This window comes from Dipodomys ordii, unplaced genomic scaffold (genome assembly GCF_000151885.1).
Source record: "Dipodomys ordii isolate 6190 unplaced genomic scaffold, Dord_2.0 Scaffold11, whole genome shotgun sequence".
In the NCBI taxonomy this organism is placed as follows: domain Eukaryota; kingdom Metazoa; phylum Chordata; class Mammalia; order Rodentia; family Heteromyidae; genus Dipodomys; species Dipodomys ordii.
The window spans coordinates 16,240,377-16,262,172 of NW_012267227.1; the positions used below are offsets into that span (position 1 = coordinate 16,240,377).

General features: G+C 43.7%; 3 protein-coding genes across 7 annotated transcripts in view; 1 reads left to right on the forward strand and 2 right to left on the reverse strand.

Annotated features, from left to right (window-relative positions):
• The window catches only part of Stard9 (StAR-related lipid transfer (START) domain containing 9), a 78,751-nt gene extending 78,510 nt beyond the window's left edge, over positions 1-241 (reverse strand). The window contains exon 1 of the mRNA XM_013009986.1: positions 135-241. Coding sequence (XP_012865440.1) covers positions 135-181 — 47 coding nt within the window. The 5' untranslated portion in view covers positions 182-241. The remainder of the gene's footprint in view (positions 1-134) is intronic.
• A 3,574-nt stretch (positions 242-3,815) lies between these two features.
• On the reverse strand, positions 3,816-14,242 carry Haus2 (HAUS augmin-like complex, subunit 2). Of its 3 annotated transcripts, XM_013010054.1 has the most exons (6): positions 14,103-14,242; positions 10,952-11,044; positions 9,972-10,041; positions 7,868-8,000; positions 5,154-5,262; positions 3,816-4,222 (listed from the first exon to the last, which is right to left on the reverse strand). In XM_013010054.1, the coding sequence occupies exons 1-6, from the start codon at positions 14,193-14,195 to the stop codon at positions 4,070-4,072; spliced, it is 651 nt and encodes a 216-aa protein (XP_012865508.1). In that variant the 5' UTR covers positions 14,196-14,242; the 3' UTR covers positions 3,816-4,069. The 3 variants fall into 3 exon arrangements, with proteins under 3 accessions (XP_012865508.1, XP_012865509.1, XP_012865510.1); XM_013010055.1 differs by lacking the exon at positions 3,816-4,222 and having other exon boundaries at positions 5,174-5,262; positions 7,834-8,000; XM_013010056.1 differs by lacking the exons at positions 3,816-4,222; positions 7,868-8,000 and having other exon boundaries at positions 5,180-5,262.
• A 35-nt stretch (positions 14,243-14,277) lies between these two features.
• Positions 14,278-19,775, forward strand: Lrrc57 (leucine rich repeat containing 57). 3 transcript variants are annotated; one of them, XM_013010269.1, is made up of 6 exons: positions 14,278-14,350; positions 14,675-14,799; positions 14,884-15,022; positions 15,592-15,860; positions 18,067-18,252; positions 18,806-19,775. In XM_013010269.1, the coding sequence occupies exons 1-6, from the start codon at positions 14,278-14,280 to the stop codon at positions 18,845-18,847; spliced, it is 834 nt and encodes a 277-aa protein (XP_012865723.1). In that variant the 3' UTR covers positions 18,848-19,775. The 3 variants fall into 3 exon arrangements, with proteins under 3 accessions (XP_012865723.1, XP_012865721.1, XP_012865722.1); XM_013010267.1 differs by having other exon boundaries at positions 14,308-14,380; positions 14,694-14,799; XM_013010268.1 differs by lacking the exon at positions 14,278-14,350 and adding an exon at positions 14,443-14,521 and having other exon boundaries at positions 14,694-14,799.
• The last annotated feature ends 2,021 nt before the right edge of the window (positions 19,776-21,796 follow it).

Below are 21,796 nucleotides of genomic sequence, written 5' to 3' on the forward strand. Positions count from 1 at the left end.
CCCGCCCTTCGCGGCTTCCGGACCCCCGGTCACTCGGGCCGGACTTGGCTGCGGCGGCCTGAGGGCGACGCCGAGACCGCGCTCTCCCCTCGGCCCACTCGACGCCTCAGGCGCCCCCTCCCGCCCACACTCACCTCTGGCTGAGAGGCCGGACCCTCACGGCCACCCGCACGTTCGCCATTCCTCGCTCGCAACCCAAGACCCGCGGGGTCCAGCGGAGGCATCCCTCGCCCCGACTTCGAAGCGCAACCACATCCCCGGCCGTCCCAGCTCGCCTCAAGCGCCTCGCTAGGACGGCCTCGCCGAGCTCGAGGGGCAACCCGAGGGGGCGGGGTTTGTCAGAGCCTGGACCAATCCTGAGCCCAGTAGGCGGGAAAACGCTTGGCTTTCCCGCCCCCGTTCCGCCCCACACGCCTCTTGGAGGAAATCCCCGCCCAAGCCTCAGCCCAAGCCCGAGAAGGGCGGCAACCTGCCAGAGCGTTGACCAATCCTAAGCCGAGTTAGCGGAAGTTTGGCCCGCCCATTTCGCTCCGCCCCTAGATTCCCCAGGTGCTACCCCGCTGGAGAGCGCGCCCGGGGCGGTGCCACTGAGCACCAGCCAATCGCGAGCGGGCAGACTCGGGTCCGCAGCGTGGAATCTGTTTTCCTCTGAGCCCGCACACCTAAAACTAGGCTTTCGAACTCCGTCCTCTTGCTGCATAATCAAACAACTCTGGTAAGTATTGGCCAATGCTTGGAAGTTGATCAATTTGCCAAATATTTCTTGTTCGCAGAGTTGGCCTAGGCTGTCAATGCTGTACTTAAAACTTTGGGGAGTCGCAGCTCAGGTCTGTCATCCTAGCTACTCAGGAGGCTGAGATCTGAGGATCACGGTTGGAAGCCAGCATACACCCCCCCCCCGCCCCGCCCCGCCCCACCTCGGGCAGAAAGTCTCCGTGAGACTCTTTATCTCCAACTACTCAGAAAAAGCCAGAAGTAGTGCCGTGGTTCCAGTGGTACAGCGCTAGCCTTGAAGACAAAGAGGCTCAGGACAGCAGCCCCCCACCCCAAGGCACTGAGTTCAAACCCCAAGAACAAATACACACACACACATATACATACATACATACATACATAAAATCTAGGGGCCAAAGTGAAATAGGCTAACCTGATGATTTTGCAGTTTGAAGCAAGGATCTTTGAGTGTTGAGGATTGTGGAGTGTGTAAACACTCCAGTAATGTGTGTGTATAAACACTCTCCCAAATAATGGAATCTCTCAAGTATCCTAAAAGGTCCTAGCCACCCCTGGCTGTGTTTACAGCAATATCAAGCCCTGCTCTAAGTCTCTGCCTCCATGGAAATTAGAATCTATGCAGAGGGGAAAGGCGACATCCCTAAAAATGTAACATTGCCAAATGGTGCTATGAGTAATGGAAAATAAAAATCAGAGAAAGGTAATATAGTAATGATCTCCATGTATGTAGGAAAAGTTGAACTTCAGGAAAGCCCTCACTGATAGGGTAGCATGTGAATTGACGTCAAGAAAGAGAAGTAATGGGGCTGAGGATGTGACTTGCCTAGTATGCATGAAGCCCTGGGCTTGATTCCTCAGTACCACATAAACAGGAAAAGCTGCAAGTGGTAGAATGCTAGCCTTGAGCAAAAAGAAGCTCAGGGACAGGGCTCAAGCTCCAGGAGTGGCCAAAAACAACAACAACAACAAAAAAAAGTGAAGTAATGAAGGTACTCAGTTAATTTAACTTGTCTTTCGAAAGTAAGCTCCTATTAAAACAGGCATTACTCTAAGCTCATAGAAATTAAGCAAAACCTCATGGAGCTGGGTGAGAGAAACTAATGATAAAAGTAAAACAACTTCAAATGTCCACCAGATTAGCTAAGGAGAAAAGAGTGGAAAAGGGAATAGGAAACAAGCAAGAGAGGGTTATGAAATTTTCAGTATGATCAGGAGAATCCTCAATGAAAATTTGAATGAGGCGGGAAAAATACACAGGATGCAAAGAACTGCCACACAACTTGGTGTGGCAGTCAACTGTAATTTCAACACTCAGGAAGCAAGGGGATCATGACTTCAAGGCCAGTGTGAGTTACCTACCAGACCTTATCTCAAATGGAAAAAAAACAAACAGCAGAAACTTTAAGGGAATATGAAAGAAGCCAGTTTAGATAGAATATAGTGACAGAAGGAGTATCATGACAGTAGCAGTGAAGCATGGATTGGGCATAACTCAGAGGTAAAGCACTTCCCTAGCAAGCATGAGGTCATGAGCCTTGCTAGCAATAAACAAAAAGGGCCAGTGGTTGTAGTTCAGTGATAGAAGGGATACCCTGGATGCAAAAGGCACTGGACTTACTCTCCAGCACCACTAAAACAAGCAAACAACACATGAAAAATAACAGAGAAAAGGTATAGGGCAAAATCTGGGGGAAAATGAGGCACAGTTCTAGTCTTCTTGCCAGTACAATCATACAGACATGCTTCAGTCTCCAAAGTATGAAATGTTCCAATCAAAGAAAACTTAGTTGGAGATGCGCTGCCCAGGATTTTTAAGGACTAGTCATATAGGTACCTTTTACCTAACATGCACCCAAATTCTACATTTCTAGAAGGAAAGTAAATGTTTAGCACATACCACACTGTGCAAAGGGCTTGCACACTTTGAACAACTCCCCAGTGAGAGTGAGGGATTCTCCTGCTATCTAAGTTCCCATATGTTTCAGAGAAGGACTGATCCTGTAAACAGGCTCTTTAAAGGATATTAGTCTTACTATATTATTCTCTGTACACTGAGTGTCATTCCCACAGAAAAAATCACCATAAGCATTTTTAAATTTTGGGAATTGCTTCAGATTCAGAAACATGCACTTAAAAAAAAAAAAAAAAGACAGCTGGATGCCGGGTGGCTCACGGCTGTAATCCTAGTTACTCAGGAGGCTGAGATCTGAGGATCACAGTTCAAAGCCAGCCCAGGCAGTAAAGTCTGTGAGACTCTTATCTCTAATAAACCAGAAAACTGGAAGTGGATCTGTGGCTCAAGTGGTAGAGTGTTCCACCTTGAGCTGAGGTACAGTGCCAAGGCCCAAAGTTCAAGCCCCATGACTGACAAAAAAACAAAACAAAAAAAGACAATAACTCACATAAAAAGTTGAAATATAGGGCTGGGAAGGTGACTCAGTGGTAGAGCGCTTGCCTTGCATGCATGAGGCCCTGGGTTCGATTCCTCAGTAACACATAAGCAAAAAGAAAAAAGCCGGAAGTAGCGCTGTGGCTCAAGTGGTAGAGCACTAGCCTTGAGCTCAAGAGCTGAGGACCAGCGCCCAGGCCCAGAGTTCAAGCCCCACAACAGACAAAAAACAAAAAAATTGAAATATATTTTTGCAATCACAACTGAGACACTAAGAAAGGAAGTCAAAGTCACATTAGGATATCCCTTTAGGCTACTTTTAAGATACTGATTAAAAATTCAAGTGTATATCTTACAAAACTGAAGAGAGTGAAGAGGAAATGGGTGGGTAGGAGGAGGGATGGGTGAAACATGACCTAGATGCATTATATTCATAAACTACTTTGTTAAATGGCAACTCCTGTGTATAACTACTTAAAGATAAATAAATAAATCACCCATAAAAAAGACAAGAAAAGGGAGGGGGGAGGCTGGGAAGGGATGTGAAGGGTAAACAAAGGAGGAGGCTGCAATTCTTGGTAAGAAATGTACGCATTATCCCGCCCATGTAATTGTAACCCCTCTGTACAGTATGTTCACAAATAAAATTAAATTAAATTAAAAAAAAAGACAAGAAAAATATCTCCTGGGCAATGGTTAATTTACTTTTTAATTATCATAACTAAGTTAGATCTCCATTACTGAAGAACAGAATATAAACATATAGAAAAAACAAAATGAACCTAAATCTTGGTATTCCAATATTTCCATCAGCAAATTCTATAAATATCCATGTCACAGTTAACTAGAAATTGACCTTGTATGACTATATACAATTCAGCAAAAATAAAGTGGATAATCACTTGGTATCAATACTTTGAGCATGAACTTTAGAAGTACAAGATACTATAAAGCCAGTTTATGAAGATGATTTTCTTCAGCTAGTACTTTGGGGATACTCAAGGAAACTTCCTTTTGTTTTTCTCGCCACTTGAGTATATTTTCTGCAAGTTCTTCTGTCTCATTCACCAAAATGTCCATCTTGGCTAAAGCCTGGCTCTGTAACATTAGAAAGAAAAAGAAGAGAAATCTTATTTATCATTATTTCATTATCATATCCCAAATGGTGAATTGAAACCCTTTTCTACAACTATTTAAAGATAATGAAAATATGGAGTTTGAAACTCTGTTTCTGCCAGGAGCTAGTGGCTCACACTTACAATCCTAGCTACTCAGGAGGCTGAGATCTGAAGGTCGAGGTTCTAAGCCAGCCCTAAACCAGCCTGGGTAGGAAAGGCCATGAGACTCAAGTGGTAGAACACTAGCCTTCAGCAAAAGAATCTCAGGGATAGCGCCCAGGCACTGAGTTCAAGCCCCATGACTGACAAAAAAAAAAAAAAAAAGCCCACTTCTGATTTTAAAAATTAATTAGCCATAGTATTAACCATTAAAAAGCTAAATAAGCCAGGTGGGCATGGCTCATGCCTGTAATCCTAGCTGCTTAGAAGGCTGAGATCTGAGGAATGTAGTTCAAAGTCAACCCAGGCAGAAAAGTCTGTGAGACTTTTATCTCTAATTAGCCAACAGAAAACCAGAAGTGGTACTGTGGCTCAAAATGGTAGAGCATTAGCCTTGAGAAAAGAGCCTCAGGGATAGCATGCCAGGCTCTGAGTTCAAGCCCCATGACCAGAAAAAAATGTTAAGCGAGAGCTAGGTATAGTGAAACATGCCTGTAAAGGCTAACACTCCAGAGATGAAGACAGGAGGATTATGAGTTTAATTCTATTTTGGGTTACACAGTGAGACCTTGTCTCAAAAAAAAAAAAACCCAAGGACTGGAGTTACATAGCTCAGTGGTGGACTTCTTTCCTAGGCGTTGGGTGTGATCCCCAGCACCCTCCACCTCCACACACACATAAAACTTAAGCAAGGTGACTACATCTGAGAGTCTAGATTCAAGGGAACTAAAGATACCTAGATCAACACTCACCATTTTCTTTAGATTTGCATCTAAATGAGGAATATTTCTAATTATTTCAAGATGGGTTTCCAGTTTCTCAATAAAAGTCACAGCCAATTCCAGCAAACATACCATGTGTCTGAAAAAAGAAGATAAAATTTTGCTTTAGTTATGATTCCTTTCTTTTCTAACTTTAATTAGGATTTTTTTTGGGGGGGGGCAGTCCTGGGGTTTGAATCAGGGTCTGGGCACTGTCCTTGAGCTTCTTTTGCTCAAGGCTAGAGCTCTATCACTTAGGCCACAGTACTACTTCCGCTTTCTCTGTTTATGTGATACTAAGGAATCAAACCCAGAGCGCTTCAAGCGCGGTAGGCAAGCACTCTACCACTAAGCAACATTCCCAGCCCTGGATTCTTTTTTTTTTTTTTTCCTTTCCGGTCCAGGCTGTCTTCAAACTGAGATCCTTGAATCTCAGCCTCCTGAGTAGCTAGGATTACGGGCTCATGCGGGAATCATTATAGGACTCTTAATTTGAAATAAATGAATTATAATCAACCTAATGAGTCAGTAGGTTTTTGCATTCATGGAAATAATCAGTGATAAAGATTGTTCTCTGGGGCTGGGAAGGTGGCTCAGTGGTAGAACGCTTGCCTTGCATGCCTGAGGCCCTGGGTTTAATTCCTTAGCACCACATAAGCAAAAAGAAAAGCCAGAAGTGGCATTGTGGCTCAAGTGGTAGAGCGCTAGCCTTGAGCTGAAGAGCTGAGGGACAGCGCCCAGGCCCAGAGTTCAGGCCCCACAACTGGATCCCCCCGCCCCCCCCAAAAAAGAAAGAAAAGAGTCTCATGGAGTCTCTTTTTCTACTTGTCTCTATATTAACATGTTTCACTAAAATAAATCCTTGTTAAAATTAAAAATCAAAAGCAGCCAAGCATTGGTGGCTTACATGGCTTACACCTGTAATCCTAGATATTCAGGAGGCTGAGATATGAGGATTGCAGTTTGAAGCCAGCCCAGGCAGGAAAGTCTGTGAGATTAGCTCCAATTAAAATCACAGAAAATGGCAGAAGAGTCATATAATTGTAACCCCTCTGGATAACATCTTTACAATAAAATAAAATGAAAAAGAAAAAAGAAGGCAGAAGTGGCACAGTGGCTCAAGTGGTAGAGTGCTAACTCTGAGAAAATGGAGTTCAGTGACAGTGACCAGGCCCAGAGTTCAAGCCTCAAGATTGGCAAAAAATAAATAAATAAATAAACTATATTTAAAATTTTTAAATAAATAAAAAACAAAATCTATTCCTGACACTTTATGATACTGTTGTGGGCTAGGAAGGTGGCTCAGTGGTAGAGTGCTTGCCTAGCATGCATGAAGCCCTGGATTCCATTTCTAAGCACCATATACACAGAAAAAGCCAGAAGTGGTGCTGAGGCTCAAGTAGTAAAGCACTAGTCTTGAGCAAAAGAAGCCTAGGGACAGTGCCCATGCCCAGAGTTCAATCCTTAGAACTGGCCAAAAAAAGAGAGGTACTGTTGGCCTGCACCCATAATCCTTGCTACCAAAAAGGCTGAGATCCAGTGGATTGCAGTTCAAATCCAGCCTGGGCAGAAAAGTCTGAGACACTCCATCTCCAAAAAGCAGGGGTTGGAGGCATAACTCCAAGTGGTAGAGCCCAGCTGCACAAGCCAAGCTACAGCCCTGAGTTTAAGCCCTGATACCACAAAAACAAAAGATACTGATTACCAAGGCAGCTAATGAAGCAGCGGTAGAAAACACAATCATACGCCCAAATGCTTTCTTCATTATTATTATTTTGCTGGTCATGGGCCTTGAACTCAGGGCCTGGGCACTGTCCCTGAGCCTCTCTGTGCATGGCTAGAGCTCTACCACTTCAGCCACAGCACCACTTCCAGCCTTTTCAGTTTATATGGTACTGAGGAATCAAACCCAGGGCTTTCTGCATGCTAAGCAAGCACTTTACCACTAAGCCACATTCCCAGCCTTTCCTTCATTATTTTTAATAATAATCTACACTTTAATATTTGCAATGCTCCTTGGAGAAACAGCAATACAAACCATTTCCATCCTTTGGACTAGGAAATTAAGGCAAAATTTAAATTATTTGTACAAGACTTTGAGGCAAATAAGCCACAGAGATGAGACTAGAACCCTGGTTTTGTTCCTGTCTTAATCAAAACTGTTTTCATCTGTCCATATGAAACACTTTCAACACAATTTTTATATAGACGCAATATCAATTTAATAATAAATTTACAAAAAAGTCTACACCTACGTACCTTGCAATTTATAACTCCTCTATAACTATAATGATTTTTTTTTTTTTTTGTCGGTCATGGGGCTTGAACTCTGGGCTTGGGCGCTGTCCCTCAGCTCTTCAACTCAAGGAGAGCACTGTGCTGCTTGAGCCAGAGCACCACTTCTGGTTTTCTAGTGGTTAATTGGAGATAAGAGTTTCATGGACTTTTCTGCCCAGGTTGGCTTTGAACCGTGATCCTCAGATCTCAGCCTCCTCAGTAGCTAGGATTACAGGCGTGAGCCACCAAAGCCCGACTAACTATAATGATTTTAAAGGATTTTCTTTCCCCTTTAATGTATTGACATTAATACTGTAAACAAATACAACCAATAATAAATACATTGCTTCATGAATCATGTTACAAAACAACTACTAGTCTAAACCAAAACTACCCTCAGAAAATGCATTTCTACTTCTCCGTCTAACCTGTGATAAACAGCTTCCAGAGGTAAGTTTTCCTGGCACTTGGGCTTCAGCAGTCTTTGCCTCAGGGACCTCTTCTCTTTTAGCACAGCTTCTAAATGGCTATTCATGCTTTGCAGAGTCTGACACTTTTGAGCTACAGTCAACAACAGAAATTAAAGTCACTAATTTCTTCTTTGATTTGGCAATACCAACATCAAAAATTAATCACAGGCTGGGAAGGTGGCTCAGTGGTAGAGCGCTTGCCTTGCATGCATGAGGCCCTGGATTCAATTCCTCAGCACCACATAAGAAAAAAGAAAAAAGCTGGAAGTGGTGCTGTGACTCAAGTGGTAGAGCGCTCGCCCTGAGCTGAAGAGCTGAGGAACAGCGCCCAGGCCCAGAGTTCAGGCCCCACGACCGGACCCCCTCCCCCCCCGCAAAAAAAATTAATCTCAAGCCAAGTATGGTGGCACAAGTTGTAATTTCAGCACTTGGAGTCTGAGGCAGAAGATCACCTGAGGTCAGGAGTTTGAAACCAGCCTGGGCAACAGAACTAAGACTCCACCTTAAAAAAAAGTAAATAAAACTCCATAATTTCTCTTCTAAATAGCTCCTCTTGGCCAGATGTAATAATAATATTCATTTTCAACTACTTTCTCTTTCCTGCTGACCATCAAATCTAGTGCTAAATTCTTCTTGCACCTCCTACATCTCATTCAGTGATTATAGCCAGAGCCACATTCTTCATATAAAGGTTCTTCTATCTGACAGCTAACATTATTTACTATGCTATCCTCTTACTTATATTTCCTATCCTCCTCTTAACATGATTTACTAGGAACATTAAAAAACATCTTGCCAGGTGCTGGTAACTTAAGAGCTGATCACAGTCCAAAATCCACCTAGGAAAGAAAGTCCAGGAGAATCTATCTCCAATTAACCACCAAAAGGCCAGAAGTGGAGCTGTGGCTCAAGTGGTAGAGTGCTAGCCTTGAGCAAAAAAAGCTCAGGGACAGTTCCCAGCTCTGAAGGGGCGAGAGGGAGGAGGGAAGGGAGCCTTTCCTTATACTGTCTATCCCCCCCTATTTATGCAATTAGACTGACAGCAAAGGCATGTTCATTCCCACCACAAGGGACCAAAGACCAGACTGATTATCAGCCATGACTTCAGAGACTGGAATGTACTACCAAAAACTAACTGGAACTGAAAAGATCATACAAAAGGGGTTCCAATACATGTTACCTATCCTTTCACTTAGGTAGAGCTTAGGTACCTTCCAACACTGGCTTCTACTTGAATTCTGCTCAGGGTATCTCAGAGGTACAGGCATGTAAGTTTATATGCTTCTGCTAAGCTTGACAGAATGTGCACACCAACCTAAATATAAATAGCCAGGTAACACAGCATCCTAAATTCCTCAAGATTGAGGAATGTCTGAGACAAAGAGCGAACTGTAATGGGTCTGTGGGAATTCGGGTTCCTGCAGGAAATTCCATGGTGGAAGTTAAAAGTGGTCCCCCATTGGAAGGTGGTATAAAGTCTTTAGGAGATCTATGGTAAGAAGTACTTAACATAGTTCTCTTGGGATTCTGGTTAGTACTTAGTTCTCTTGGAAGGGTTATCTTAAAAGAATAATCCTGACCCCTGAATCTTTTTTTTTTGCTCGGTCATGGGGCTTGAACTCTGGGCCTGAGTGCTGTCCCTCAGCTCTTCAGCTCAAGGCGAGCACTCTACTACTTGAGCCACAGCACCACTTCCGGTTTTCTAGTGGTTTTTTAGAGATAAGAGTCTCACGGACTTTCCTGCTCGGGGTGGCTTTGAACCGCGATCCTCAGATCTCAGCCTCCTGAGTTGCTAGGATTACAGGCATGAGCCACTGGCGCCCGGCTCCCTGAATCTCTCTTGCCATGGGATCTTTACTTCTTGCCAAATGTTCTACCATTTAGCTAATTTAGATCATTGTCTATGCTATCTGCACTAGTGAAGTTAAACAGAAGACTTTCGTTAGTTATGGGACATAACTCAGAAAAATTATGGCACATCAAAATGTTACTGCCTGGTGCTTATTTATAATAATCCAAGAAGTTCTATTTCCAAGCTTACCCACTTAAATAAATCACTTACTCAAATAGAAAGGATGAATAACATCTGCTGACTCTTTTTCTAGTTCCAGAAGCTCAATTTCCAGGCTTTTCTACGGTAGAAACAAAACTAACATTAGCTCTACCTAGAAAGTATCCTGCAGTTAAAGGCTTAAATACTGATAAATGGACAGTCTTTAAACTAAGAACACTTTAATTAATTAATTAATTTAGTGAGTCCTGGGGCTTGAACTAAGGGTCTTGGCAGTGTCCCTGAGCTCCTTTGGCTCAAGTCTAGCACTCTACCACTTGAGCCACAGTGCCACTTCTGGATTTTTCTGTTTATGTGGTATTAAGGAATCGAACCCAGGGTTTCATGCATTCTAGGAAAGCACTCTACCACTCAGCCACATTCCCAGCCCCCAAAAAACATGTTATAAGATATCATTCCTGAAGTGGAAAGCAGAAGGATGATTTGTGCAATGGCCTGAGTTATTTATTGAAAATTTTCATTCTGTTATTCCTGTTCTCCTATAGTTCCCTTGTAGTCATCCTTACAACAATTCACTATTACTTGAAACTACTACAATAAACCTCTATCCCGCTATATGCTAGATGCTGTTCTAAGAGCAAGGGAATTATGTTTAAATCAATGCTTTAGTGTTATTTTGGTGCTGGGAATTAAAGCCAGGTCCCTGCATATAATAAGCACTTGCACTTCTGCTGAACTGTATGTACACCCCAGCCTATGATTTTTAAATATTTTTTACTGTAAAAATACTGTACAGAGGGGTTACAGTTAACATGAGTAAGGTAATAAATACATTTTCTATTGAGCATTATTACCTTCTTTGTTTTTCCTCTACTATCCCTTTCCTCCCCACCTCCCCAACTCTTCCCTCCCTCCCCAACCCAAGTTGTAAAGTTGGTTTTCAACAGTGTCTTGTACTTCTCATTGTTACAATGGGTCAACCTGTAAGATTTTTTTTTCTCTGTAGAAGAAAACAGATCAACATAACTTACCTGGTAGATTTCAGCTTGAATATTATTGATCTGCTGTAATCTGGAGAAATTCTCAAAGCAAGGAGCTGTTTTCTTGGACATATTTAACATTTCCTATTGGTAAACAAACAGGGAAAACAGCAGTATATCAAAAAAGTTTCTGTGAACACTGGGACAGTATGGCCATGGTTTTAAAGGACTTTACACTCAACAGTGCCCACAAACATGAAGAACAGAGCAAACAGCAGCTATGCATATATCATGTTTTTAGAATCTTTCACTGTTACAAATCTCTTGCTCTAGAGGCTGGGAAGTTGGCTCAGTGGTAGAGCACTTGCCTTGCATGCCTGAGGCCCTGGATTCGATTCCTCAGCACCACATAAGCAAAAAGAAAAAAGCTGGAAGTGGCGCTGTGACTCAAGCTCTAGCCTTGAGCTGAAGAGCTGAGGGACAGTGCCCAGGCCTAGAGTTCAGGCCCCACGACCGGACCCCCCAAAAAACAAAAACAAATCTCTTGCTCTAGTATTTTAAAAAGAAATAACAAGAAAGCCAGATACTGGTGGCTCATACCTATAATCCTAGCTACTCAGGAGGCTGAGATTTGAGGATTCCAGTTTAAAGCCAGCCCATGCAGGAAAGTCTGTGAGAATCTTGTCTCCAATAAATTACTCAGAAAAGACTGGAAGTGGCGCTGTAGCTCAAGTGGTAGAGCGCTAGCCTTGAGCACAAAGAGGCTCAGGGACAGTTCCCAGGACCACAGTTCAAGCTCTGGGATTGGCAAAAAAAAAAAAATAAAGGAAAAGAAATAAACAAGAATCATTTTGTACTATTTCCTAAGATACAATGCACAAAAGGTTTGTATTACTGATTGCTTATGGGAGGACTTTTGAAGGCTGAGGTTGTGAAAGAATTACCTCTGTCCTTCCAAATGACCTAGAAGTTTCTCTGACCTTCCTGGAGCTAAAATGCAACACTTCTCCCTCCTGTGGAATTATTTACTTGATTAATCAGATGATATAAATTACATATGAATCATTCATACTGTCTTTGTTCATATTTACTGTCTTGTATAAGTGAATGTTTGTGTTTTCTATAAAAGCTACTCCTCTTAAAATTTCTCATCCTTAGCTGGGCGATGGTGGCTCATGGCTGTAATCCTAGCTACTCAGGAGGCTGAGAGCTGAGGATCACGGTTCAAAGCCAGCCCAGGCAGGGAAGTCCGTGAGACTCTTATCTCCAATAAACCACTAGAAAACTGGAAGTGACCCTGTGGCTCAAGTGGTAGAGCGCTCGCCTTGAGCTGAAGAGCTGAGGGACAGCGCCCAAGCCCAGAGTTCAAGCCCCACGACCGACCAAAAAAAAAAAAAAATCTCATCCTTGGGCTGTGAATGTGGCCTAGAGGTAGAATGCTTGCCTAGCATGCATGAAGCCCTGGGTTCGATTCCTCAGTACCACATAAACAGAAAAGGCCAGAAGTGTCGCTGTGGTTCAAGTGGTACAGTGGTCTGAGCCCAGAGAGACTTAGGGACAGATGTCCAGGCCCTGAGTTCAAGCCCCAAGACTGGCCAAAAATAAATAAATAATATAAAACAAAAATTTCTCATCCTTATTGATCTGAGTTACACTGGTATTTTATGTTGCAGCTTGTTTCAAAATACAAATATAACCTTCTTCATCCCTTGGTTTCATCCTCTTGACTCTACTTTTTAGGTTTTAGTTTCTTAATTTATAGAAGCCAGAAGTAGAACGGTGGCTTAAGCCTTGAGCAAAACAGCTCAAGGAAGCTCCCATGCTCTGAGTTCATTTTTAAAAAAATTAAAATAAAAAAGCCTTGCTGTGGCTGGGTGCCAGAGGTTTATGATGATCAAAGTGCAAAGCCAGCCCAGACAGAAATGTTCACGAGACCCTTACCTCCAAAATAACCAGCAAAACACAAAATAACTAGCAAAAAAACAGAAGGAATTGTAGGCATGTCTAACATGGCAGATTGTCAGCTGATGAAACAAACCAACCTACCAAGCAAGAGGTCCTCAGCATAGTATCAACAGCCCTTCCTCAAAAATGCCTTAAGGTATTAGAAGTCTCTAACGAATTTTGTACAAATATATAATTATACATTTCTATAAATCACTGTTAATTTCTGCAGATGAGTTTACCTTTTAAACTTTTCTGTTTTCTCTTTATATCAAAATTCCTTCCCCACCCTAAAACTGTCACCTCTGCAGCTAATCTTTTTTCTCTCCTCACAACTAACGTGTCTCTATTTACGTTCCAGTCTTCTGCATCTTTTTTCCGCTAGTATCCTTTCTTCTTCTTTTTTACCTTTAAAAGATGCTCTCAGAGGGGCTGGGAAGGTGGCTCAGTGGTAGAGCGCTTGCCTTGCATGCATGATTCCTCAGCACCACATAAGCAAAAAGAAAAAAGTCGGAAGTGGCGCTGTGGCTCAAGTGGTAGAGCAATCGCCTTGAGCTGAAGAGCTGAGAGACAGCGCCCAGGCCCAGAGTTCAGGCCCCACGACCGGACCCAAAAAAAAAAAAAAAAGATGCTCTTAGAGCAAGGGAAGGGTTGACGTTGTCCAAATGGCAATGTACTCTTTACCTGATTTAGGTAACTGTAACCCCTCTGTCCATCACCATTATAATAACAATAATCTTAAAAAAAATACTCTAAGCAGGGGCTGGAGGCTTAGTCCAGTGGAAGAGCACTTGCTTGGCAAGTGCAAGGCCCTGAGTTCGATCCTCATCTCTGGCTCAGTGGTAGAGCGCTTGCCTTGCATGCATGAGGCCCTGGGTTTGATTCCTCAGCACCACATAAGCAAAAAGAAAAAAGCCAGAAGTGGCACTGTGGCTCAAGTGGTAGAGTGCTAGCCTTGAGCTGAAGAACTCAGGGACAGCGCCCAGGCCCCGAGTTCAAACCCCACGACGGACCGAAAAATAAACAGTCAAATCTAGCCGAAAGGCCATCCATCCCCTCAGATCCTCGCTTTCAAAGGACCTTCGTCAGAAAGGTTCCGGCAGCTGCCCGCCAGCGGCTCCGTCCCCTCGGCCCCAGCCCAGCGGCCCGGCCCGGCCCGCCCCCCCCCCTCCCACGGCCCCCACCACCACCTCACAGCCCAATTCTGTCGCCACCGGAGGCGCCCCGTTGACGACGCCATCGCCGCCCTCACCCGCACCTCAGTGACCATCCCTGAAGTCACCAACTGGTTCAGCAGCAGGCCAGCTGCGTTGGACGCGCAGGCCGGGTCCCACGGGTTGGGAACCGCCATGACGGTTGGAACGAATCTCCCGGGATGGCGCCGGGAATGGTGAAGCGAAGGCGGGGCCGGGGAGAACGCGCGGCGCCGCTCGATGACGTCACAGGGCGTGTCCGCCCTGGCGGAAGCCCGGGCAGCGCATCCCAGGCGAGCGCGGGTTCCCGGGGGTCTCCTGTCTGCAGCCGAGCCCGTAGACGGCGAGTTCTTCCCCCCCCGTCCCGCGCCGCCACCCTCCCGCACCCACCCCCACCCCACCCCGCTCCGCCCCGGCTCCTGCACAGGCGCCTGGCTCACTGTACGGCTGCACAGCACAACACAAACCGAAGCATCAGGACTTGGTAGTCCTGCCCGTTCTTTGCTGGTCACTCTTGGGCTGCTCCCCCCCCTCCCGCCTCCCCACACCCCGGGATCCTGGGATCGGAAGGAGGTGACAGCTGACCCGGCGCCCGTGTGGCCTGGACCCGAGTGCCTGGAACCCGGAACGGTGACAGTCACACTTCCTTCCCGCAGGGACCTGAGCCGCGGCGCCAGGATGGGAAACAGTGCCCTCCGCGCTCATGTAGAAACGGCGCAGAAAACTGGTGTGTTTCAGCTGAAGGATCGCGGGCTGACTGAGGTGAGTCTGGGTGTGGGGGGAGATGGGGTGACGAAGGTCCATCGGTGAGGGATTTCTCCACGCTGGTCAACTCCCTCTCTCCAGTTCCCCTCAGAGTTGCAGAAGCTGAGCAGCAACCTTAGGACCATCGACTTGTCCAACAACAAGATCGACAGCCTCCCGCCGGTGCTGATAGGGAAGTTCACTCTGCTCAAGAGCCTCTCCCTGAACAACAACAAACTGAGTATGGCTTTTTTTCCCCCCTTTTTCTTTCTTTTTGGCTGCCTCGGTATTGTCGGCTCCTCGTGATCAGCAGTTAGGAAGGGTTAGTGTTCTCTTATAAGCTCATTTTCGTTGTTATAAAACAGTTCAGAGGACGCAAAGATGCAGAGTATGAGAGTCCTTGAAGCTTTCTACCCCCGAAGGGGTCCATCCTCGTAGATTGACTACGTACTATAAGGATTACTGCTGGATGAATTTTGACTTGAAAGGCCTTTGGAATATGATGTAAAACTAAAGTTTTTTTTTATTTGGAAGGATTGAATAAGAGCCTTCCCCAAATTGTCCCATTGTGCCATTACACACACAAAAAAGAGCCCATTAGACATCTAAATAAGTGCTCTCCAGTATTTTGTTGGTACTCTCGCCTTTGAATAGTAACTGTACTGGTAAATGCAAAACATAAAACCGGCATGTTTTAGTAATTCTACATATATTAACAAGGGATTAATGCAGGTTGCCAGAGAGCTTATAAACTTTAATAAAGATATTTTTACAGCTTTGATTTATATTTTTTAATGTTTTCTTTGCTAGCTGTTCTGCCCGATGAGTTATGCAATCTGAAAAAACTAGAGACGTTAAGCCTGAACAACAATCACTTGAGAGAGCTGCCATCTACCTTTGGACAGCTCTCTGCCCTCAAGACCCTGAGTATCTCTGGGAACCAACTGGGAGCACTACCACCCCAACTTTGTAGCCTGCGGCACCTGGATGTAGTGGATCTCTCTAAAAACCAAATTCGGAGTATACCTGACACAGTGGGAGAGCTGCAGGCCATTGAACTCAACCTCAACCAGAACCAGGTCTTAAGCTTAGGGCTTTTTCGAAAACTAGCATGTATTTCAATTTATAATTGTTTTATAACCTCTTAACTGTAGTCATGCAGTGTCAGAGAAGATAAGAAATGCATATTCTATAAGTGAATTTCAATGCCCAAAGTGCCATGGAATTAATTTGGGTATGTTTGTAGTGTAGACTGTTTGGGAAAGAGTGGGATGAGTAACAAACAGGGTGAGATAATCTCAAAAATTATTTACTAAAAGCTCCACAAATCTTAAAGTTCTTCAGATCATGTCAACATGCCCCTATACATGTAGTGAGTCTTGCGAGGGATCTAGTATGGGAATAAGAAATGCATAGATTCTGAGAGTCAGGTATCAGAGTTTGTCTTGATCTTTGTTAAACTTACATCCTGCTTTTGCCAAAACAACAACAACAAAAACAGCACATTTAAGTGATAGGCTTTCTGGTACTAGTCAGTTTTATTGTTGGACAGCTTTGTTTTCTTTTCCCCATTATTCTGGAAGCTTATCAGGCCCAGGGAACTTGTTTTGCATCATCACTGGACTTCATACTTAATGTTTCTTATTTAGTAAACCTAGGATGAAATTTAAGCATATGCATTTCTACAGAGTTCTTGGTTTGGTTTGAAGGTGTGGCTCAGATGGTAGAGAACCAGCCAATGAGCAAAAGCAAGCATGTCATAGTGAGTTTGAGTCCCAATCTTGGATGAGGGGAGGGGAGGAGGGAGACTGGGAGAGGGAGAGGAGAGACAGACAGACAGAGGACAGAGAGAGGGAGAGAGAGATTGGATTTCCTTCCTAGATGGTCTAGGATGATCAGTCTATAAAACTAGGTGACTTTGGGCTTGGTGCATAGCTCAGTGATAGAGCACTTGCCTAGCCATGCATGAAATGAAGCCCAGTTCCCAGTATGGGGAGAGGGGAGACTTCTCATCAGGGACTGAGAGACTTGGAGCATTTAATCAGCAAAGGTGAATGAGTCAGTTACTTAGTATTGGCGTAAGCAAACAGTGCTATTAGGAATAGACATGCTGAGTTGATTGTAGTGAAGTTATCTAGGAGAAAATGTTTTGCTGAAAGTTGGAGATAGAAAAGTGGAAGAGATGAGTAGAAGGAAATCTAGGTATAGATTTTGAGGTCATAATGACTTACGAACAAAAATGAATAAGGTTGCTAAAAGACTAAATAATGAAGTGATTAAGGACTGTTTTTTTTGTTTTGGGTCCAGTCCTGGGGCCTGAACTCTGGGCCTGGGCACTGTCCCTCAGCTCTTCAGCTCAAGGCTAGCACTCTACCACTTGAGCCACAGTGCCACTTCCGGCTTTTTTCTTATGCTGTGCTGAGGAATCGAACCCAGGGCCTCGAGCATGCAAGGCAAGTGCTCTACCACTGAGCCACCTTCCCAGCCCTTAAGGACTGTTTTTGAAAAATACCCATAAAGAAGGGAAGCTAAGCGGGGCGCTGGTGGCTCATGCCTATAATCCTAGCTACTCAGGAGGCTGAGATCTGAGGATTGTGGTTCAAAGCCAGCCTGGGCAGGAAAATCTGTGAGACTCTTATCTCCAATAAACCACTCAGAAAACCAGAAATGGTGCTGTGGCTCAAGGTAGAGTGCTAGCCTTGAGTTGAAGAGCTGAGGGACAGTGCCCAGGCCCTGAGTTCAAGGCTCATAATGGACAAAAACAAAAAAGGGAAGCTATAGGTCAGAAAGAAAAGATAGGAATAGAAACTTAAGTGCTTAATACAGGAAGAAGGTTTCAAGGAAGGGACAAGTTAAGATGAAATGCAATAGGGAATGAGAATCATGGCTGTAAAGTGGTTTGTATTCACGAATACTGCAAAAGGTTGGCAGCAAATGTATCAAAATGTTTATAGTGATGATTTCTGGGTGGTAGCTTACAACTTTTTTTCCTCTAAACAGTATCAAAGTTTCTCTAATGAACATACAGCCCTTTTGTCAGAATATTTGTTTCCAAAAAGCCAATGCTGACCTTCAAAAAAAAAAAAGCATCTTATTTTTAAAAGTGGAGGAGGAGTAACAGAAGGTATGTAACAGAGGCTTCTGCAGAGAGTAGGCAGTGAGAAAATGGAGGTGGGAAAGAACTAGGACGACCAAGTCAAGATTCTTTTTGTTGTTTTAATCTAGTAAAATGCCTTCTAAGGCTTATGCTTTTTCCCATTATCGTGCTCACTGTTGTCTCTGCAGATCTCTCAGATCTCAATAAAGATATCTTGCTGCCCTCGCCTTAAAGTTCTTCGCCTGGAAGAGAACTGTCTTGAGCTCAGCATGCTTCCACAGAGCATTCTCAGTGATTCCCAGATCTGTCTGCTTGCTGTGGAAGGGAATCTTTTTGAAATAAAGAAGCTTCGAGAACTGGAAGGTTATGATAAGGTATGTATTGCCATGCCCCTGCATTTCTAGGTACTCTTCAAGATTCGAAGAGGGCTCTAAAAACTGACCACCTGGTCTTGTGTGAAGATGGTTTTCTCTATAGAAAGCTATTTTAAGGCATCTGTGTGTGTGTTGTCAGTTCTGTGGCTTGAACTCAGAGCCTGGGTGCAGTCCCTTAGCTTTTTCATTCAAGGGTAGCAAGGGTGGTGCTTCATTTGAGCCACAGCTTCACTTCTGACATTTTGGTGATTAGTTGGAGATGAGTCTCATATGGACTTCCTGCCCAGGCTAGCTTCAAACCTGATCTCTGATTTCAGTCTTCTGAGTAGCTATGATTACAAGACGTGTGCCACTGATGTCTTGGCTATAAAACATCCTTTGAATATGTTTCTTATTAAATTTAAAAAAAAATTACATGCTTTAAATTTGCCTCTAAAATTAGGCAAGCTTTTGTACACAATGGACCAAATCCCAAAACAAAAACCTAAGTAACAAATAGCCTGACTTCAATTATGTCAAAATACCCCATATGTTTTTCTTTCGTGATTTTTAGTACATGGAGAGGTTCACAGCCACCAAGAAGAAGTTTGCATGATGTTCTCCAGGACCATGGGGACCTTACAAGATGTTGACTTGGAACTTCTGTTGGATTCTGGCTGAGCCAAAGGCTCAGACCATTGTCAAGGAGATCTGCAGAAAGGAGATGACACTCCAGGAAATTACATTTCACTCAATGACCTTTCTTCCTTTTCAGGGCTATCTCAAGTAAGGAGACAGAGTCTTCCATTTTGAGTCATGAATAGGGCAATGGACAATAATGATCTTCAACACCCATCATTAGCTTGGCTTTAAAAAACCAGTCGCTAGTTGCTATTTATACAGCGAGGGGGTGCTGCCTGGTAACAGAATAGCTCCACACCACAGCTTGGAATTACGTTTCGTTTCAATGTGTGAGCTTCCATAAAGTTAGTGCCATTCCGTCTCTGTGTTACCACGTCCTAATTTTACGAAAACTTGTTATGGTTAATCCAAGAACTTAGGATTTTATCCCAGTCTGTCTGTTCAGCCGGCAGTTTATACTTGGAATTTAGACTGTACATAAATATGTGGTGATTTTTTTTCCTATACTGGGGCTTAAAAGTAAGGCCTCACACTTGCTAGGCAAGTGCTGTGATCTTGATCAAAGTGTGCTTTGTTGGAAAAGCACTAACACAACACAAAAGGTATTTCCCAAGGCTGCAGTAGCAAATTCTCTATTGCAGGTGCCTTACTGGTAGAAGACTCTGGAGAGCTAAAACTGTATATGCAACCCTTGTAAGATTTTAATAATCAAGATGTTCCTAAAGGTTTGTTAAAAAAAATCATGTCTTATTTCTGGTAATCTCTTCTCCCTTTTTGTATTTATAACTCTACTAATCAAATTACCTTTTAAGAAATCATTGCTGCAATATTTTAGAACAACCCATGTTAATTAGGTTTATTCTCTAAATAAGGAAAACACTAAATAAACAATTTCTAACTAACTTTGATGGGAAGCAAGGTTAATAGTCCTTTAAAGAAAGCACACAACTTTAACTTGTAAACTGTCCTTTGTTCTTTGAAAGTAAACTGATTGGGAAGGAAAGTCTCATGTTCTTGTTTAGGATTGCTGAGTAATGAAATGCCTTCATGTAACTGATAATAACCCTTCTGTGGTTAGGAAGCTATAAAGGTATATACTGTTTACATTGTTTTAAGAGTGAGTAGAATAAAGGAGAACAGCAAGGGGGGGTGAGGATACATTGTATGCATGTATAGAAATGTCACAATGAGACCCCTTTAGAAAACTGATTTTACACAGGAAAAAGCTAACATAAAGGTATAAAGGTAGAGGGGTTCAGACTGTCACTGACTGACATGAACATTTAGAAAGCTACCATTTTGTTCACTTTCTGACTTTATCTTACTGAAGATACACTGACAAATCTTTTTTTTTTTTTTGGTCCAGTCGTGGGGCCTGACCTCTGGGCCTGGGCACTGTCCCTCAGCTCTTCAGCTCAAGGCTAGCGCTCTACCACTTGAGCCACAGCGCCACTTCTGGCTTTTTCTTTTTGCTTATGTGGTGCTGAGGAATCTAACCCAGGGCCTCATGCATGCAAGGCAAGCTCTCTACCACTGAGCCACCTTCCCAGCCCCATACTGACAAATCTTAACAGTGGTTAAATTTAGCCTAAAGATATCTTAAGGCTGGGCACTGGTGGCTCACACTTGTAATCCTAGCTACTCAAGAGGCTGAGCTCTGAAAATTATGGTTCAAAGCCAGCCTGGGGCAGAAAAGTCTTTGAGATTCTTTTTTTTTTTTGTCGGTCGTGGGGCCTGAACTCTGGGCCTGGGCGCTGTCCCTCAGCTCTTCAGCTGAAGGCGAGCGCTCTACCATTTGAGCTACAGCGCCACTTCCGGTTTTCTGGTGGTTTATTGGAGATAAGAGTCTCACGGTCTTTCCTGCCTGGGCTGGCTTTGAACCGTGATCCTCAGATCTCAGCCTCCTGAGTAGCTAGGATTACAGGCGTGAGCCACCAGCGCCCGGCTTAGTCTCTGAGATTCTTATCTCCAATTAAACACCAGAAAAAGGCTGGGAAGGTGGCTCAGTGGTAGAGCGCTTGCCTTGCATGCATGAGACCCTGGGTTTGATTCCTCAGCACCACATAAGCAAAAAAAAGCCAGAAGTGGCGCTGTGGCTCAAGTGGTAGAGTGCTAGCCTTGAGCTGAATTGCCGAGGGACAGCGCCCAGGCCCAGAGTTCAGGCCCCACGACTGGGCCCCCCCCCCAAAAAAAAATAAACACCAGAAAACCAGAAGTGGCACTGTGGTTCAAAGTGGTAGGCACTACTTTGAACAGAAAAGCTCAGGGGCAGCATCCAGACCCTGAGTTCAAACACCACAACTGACCAAAAAAAAAAAAACTAAGAGCCTACTGTGTAATCTACATGAGGCACTCACTCTGACCTTAAATTTGGTTTAGTTCTTCTTTTTTCCCCCCCGGATATTGTTTCTTAATTTGGCGATGGGGACTGAGAGTTTACCAGTTTATCAGGGTTCATTTTTTTTTCTACACTTTAATGTTTATTGCTTTTATTGACCCATTAAACTTTTATTTTATTGCTACTTCTAATAAATCAACACTTGAAATTTAACTTACACGTACTCATTTAATTATTACCAATCTCCACCCTGTAAGAATGTGTGACCACAGTCCTTCACCACTTGGAGCTAGCCTTATCTTCAGACGCTTTTCCTTCACTCTTATTTGCTTCCCAACCTTACAATTATTCCTTTCCTTAAACCCATGGTACATTCTCTCTCCTCTCAGTGCCATTTTATTCATTCAGTCACCTTAGCCCTCTGCTAAGGTGCTCCTGCCCTCTGTCTGAGCCCCTTCGTAAGTCTAAGCCGAATTAACTCATTCTCCATCTGCCACTACAGCACTTCTTACATGCTGTATTTATATCTCTTGCTTGAACTGGACTACTTGAGGTCAGGGTCTATATAAAGTAATATGCTCAAAA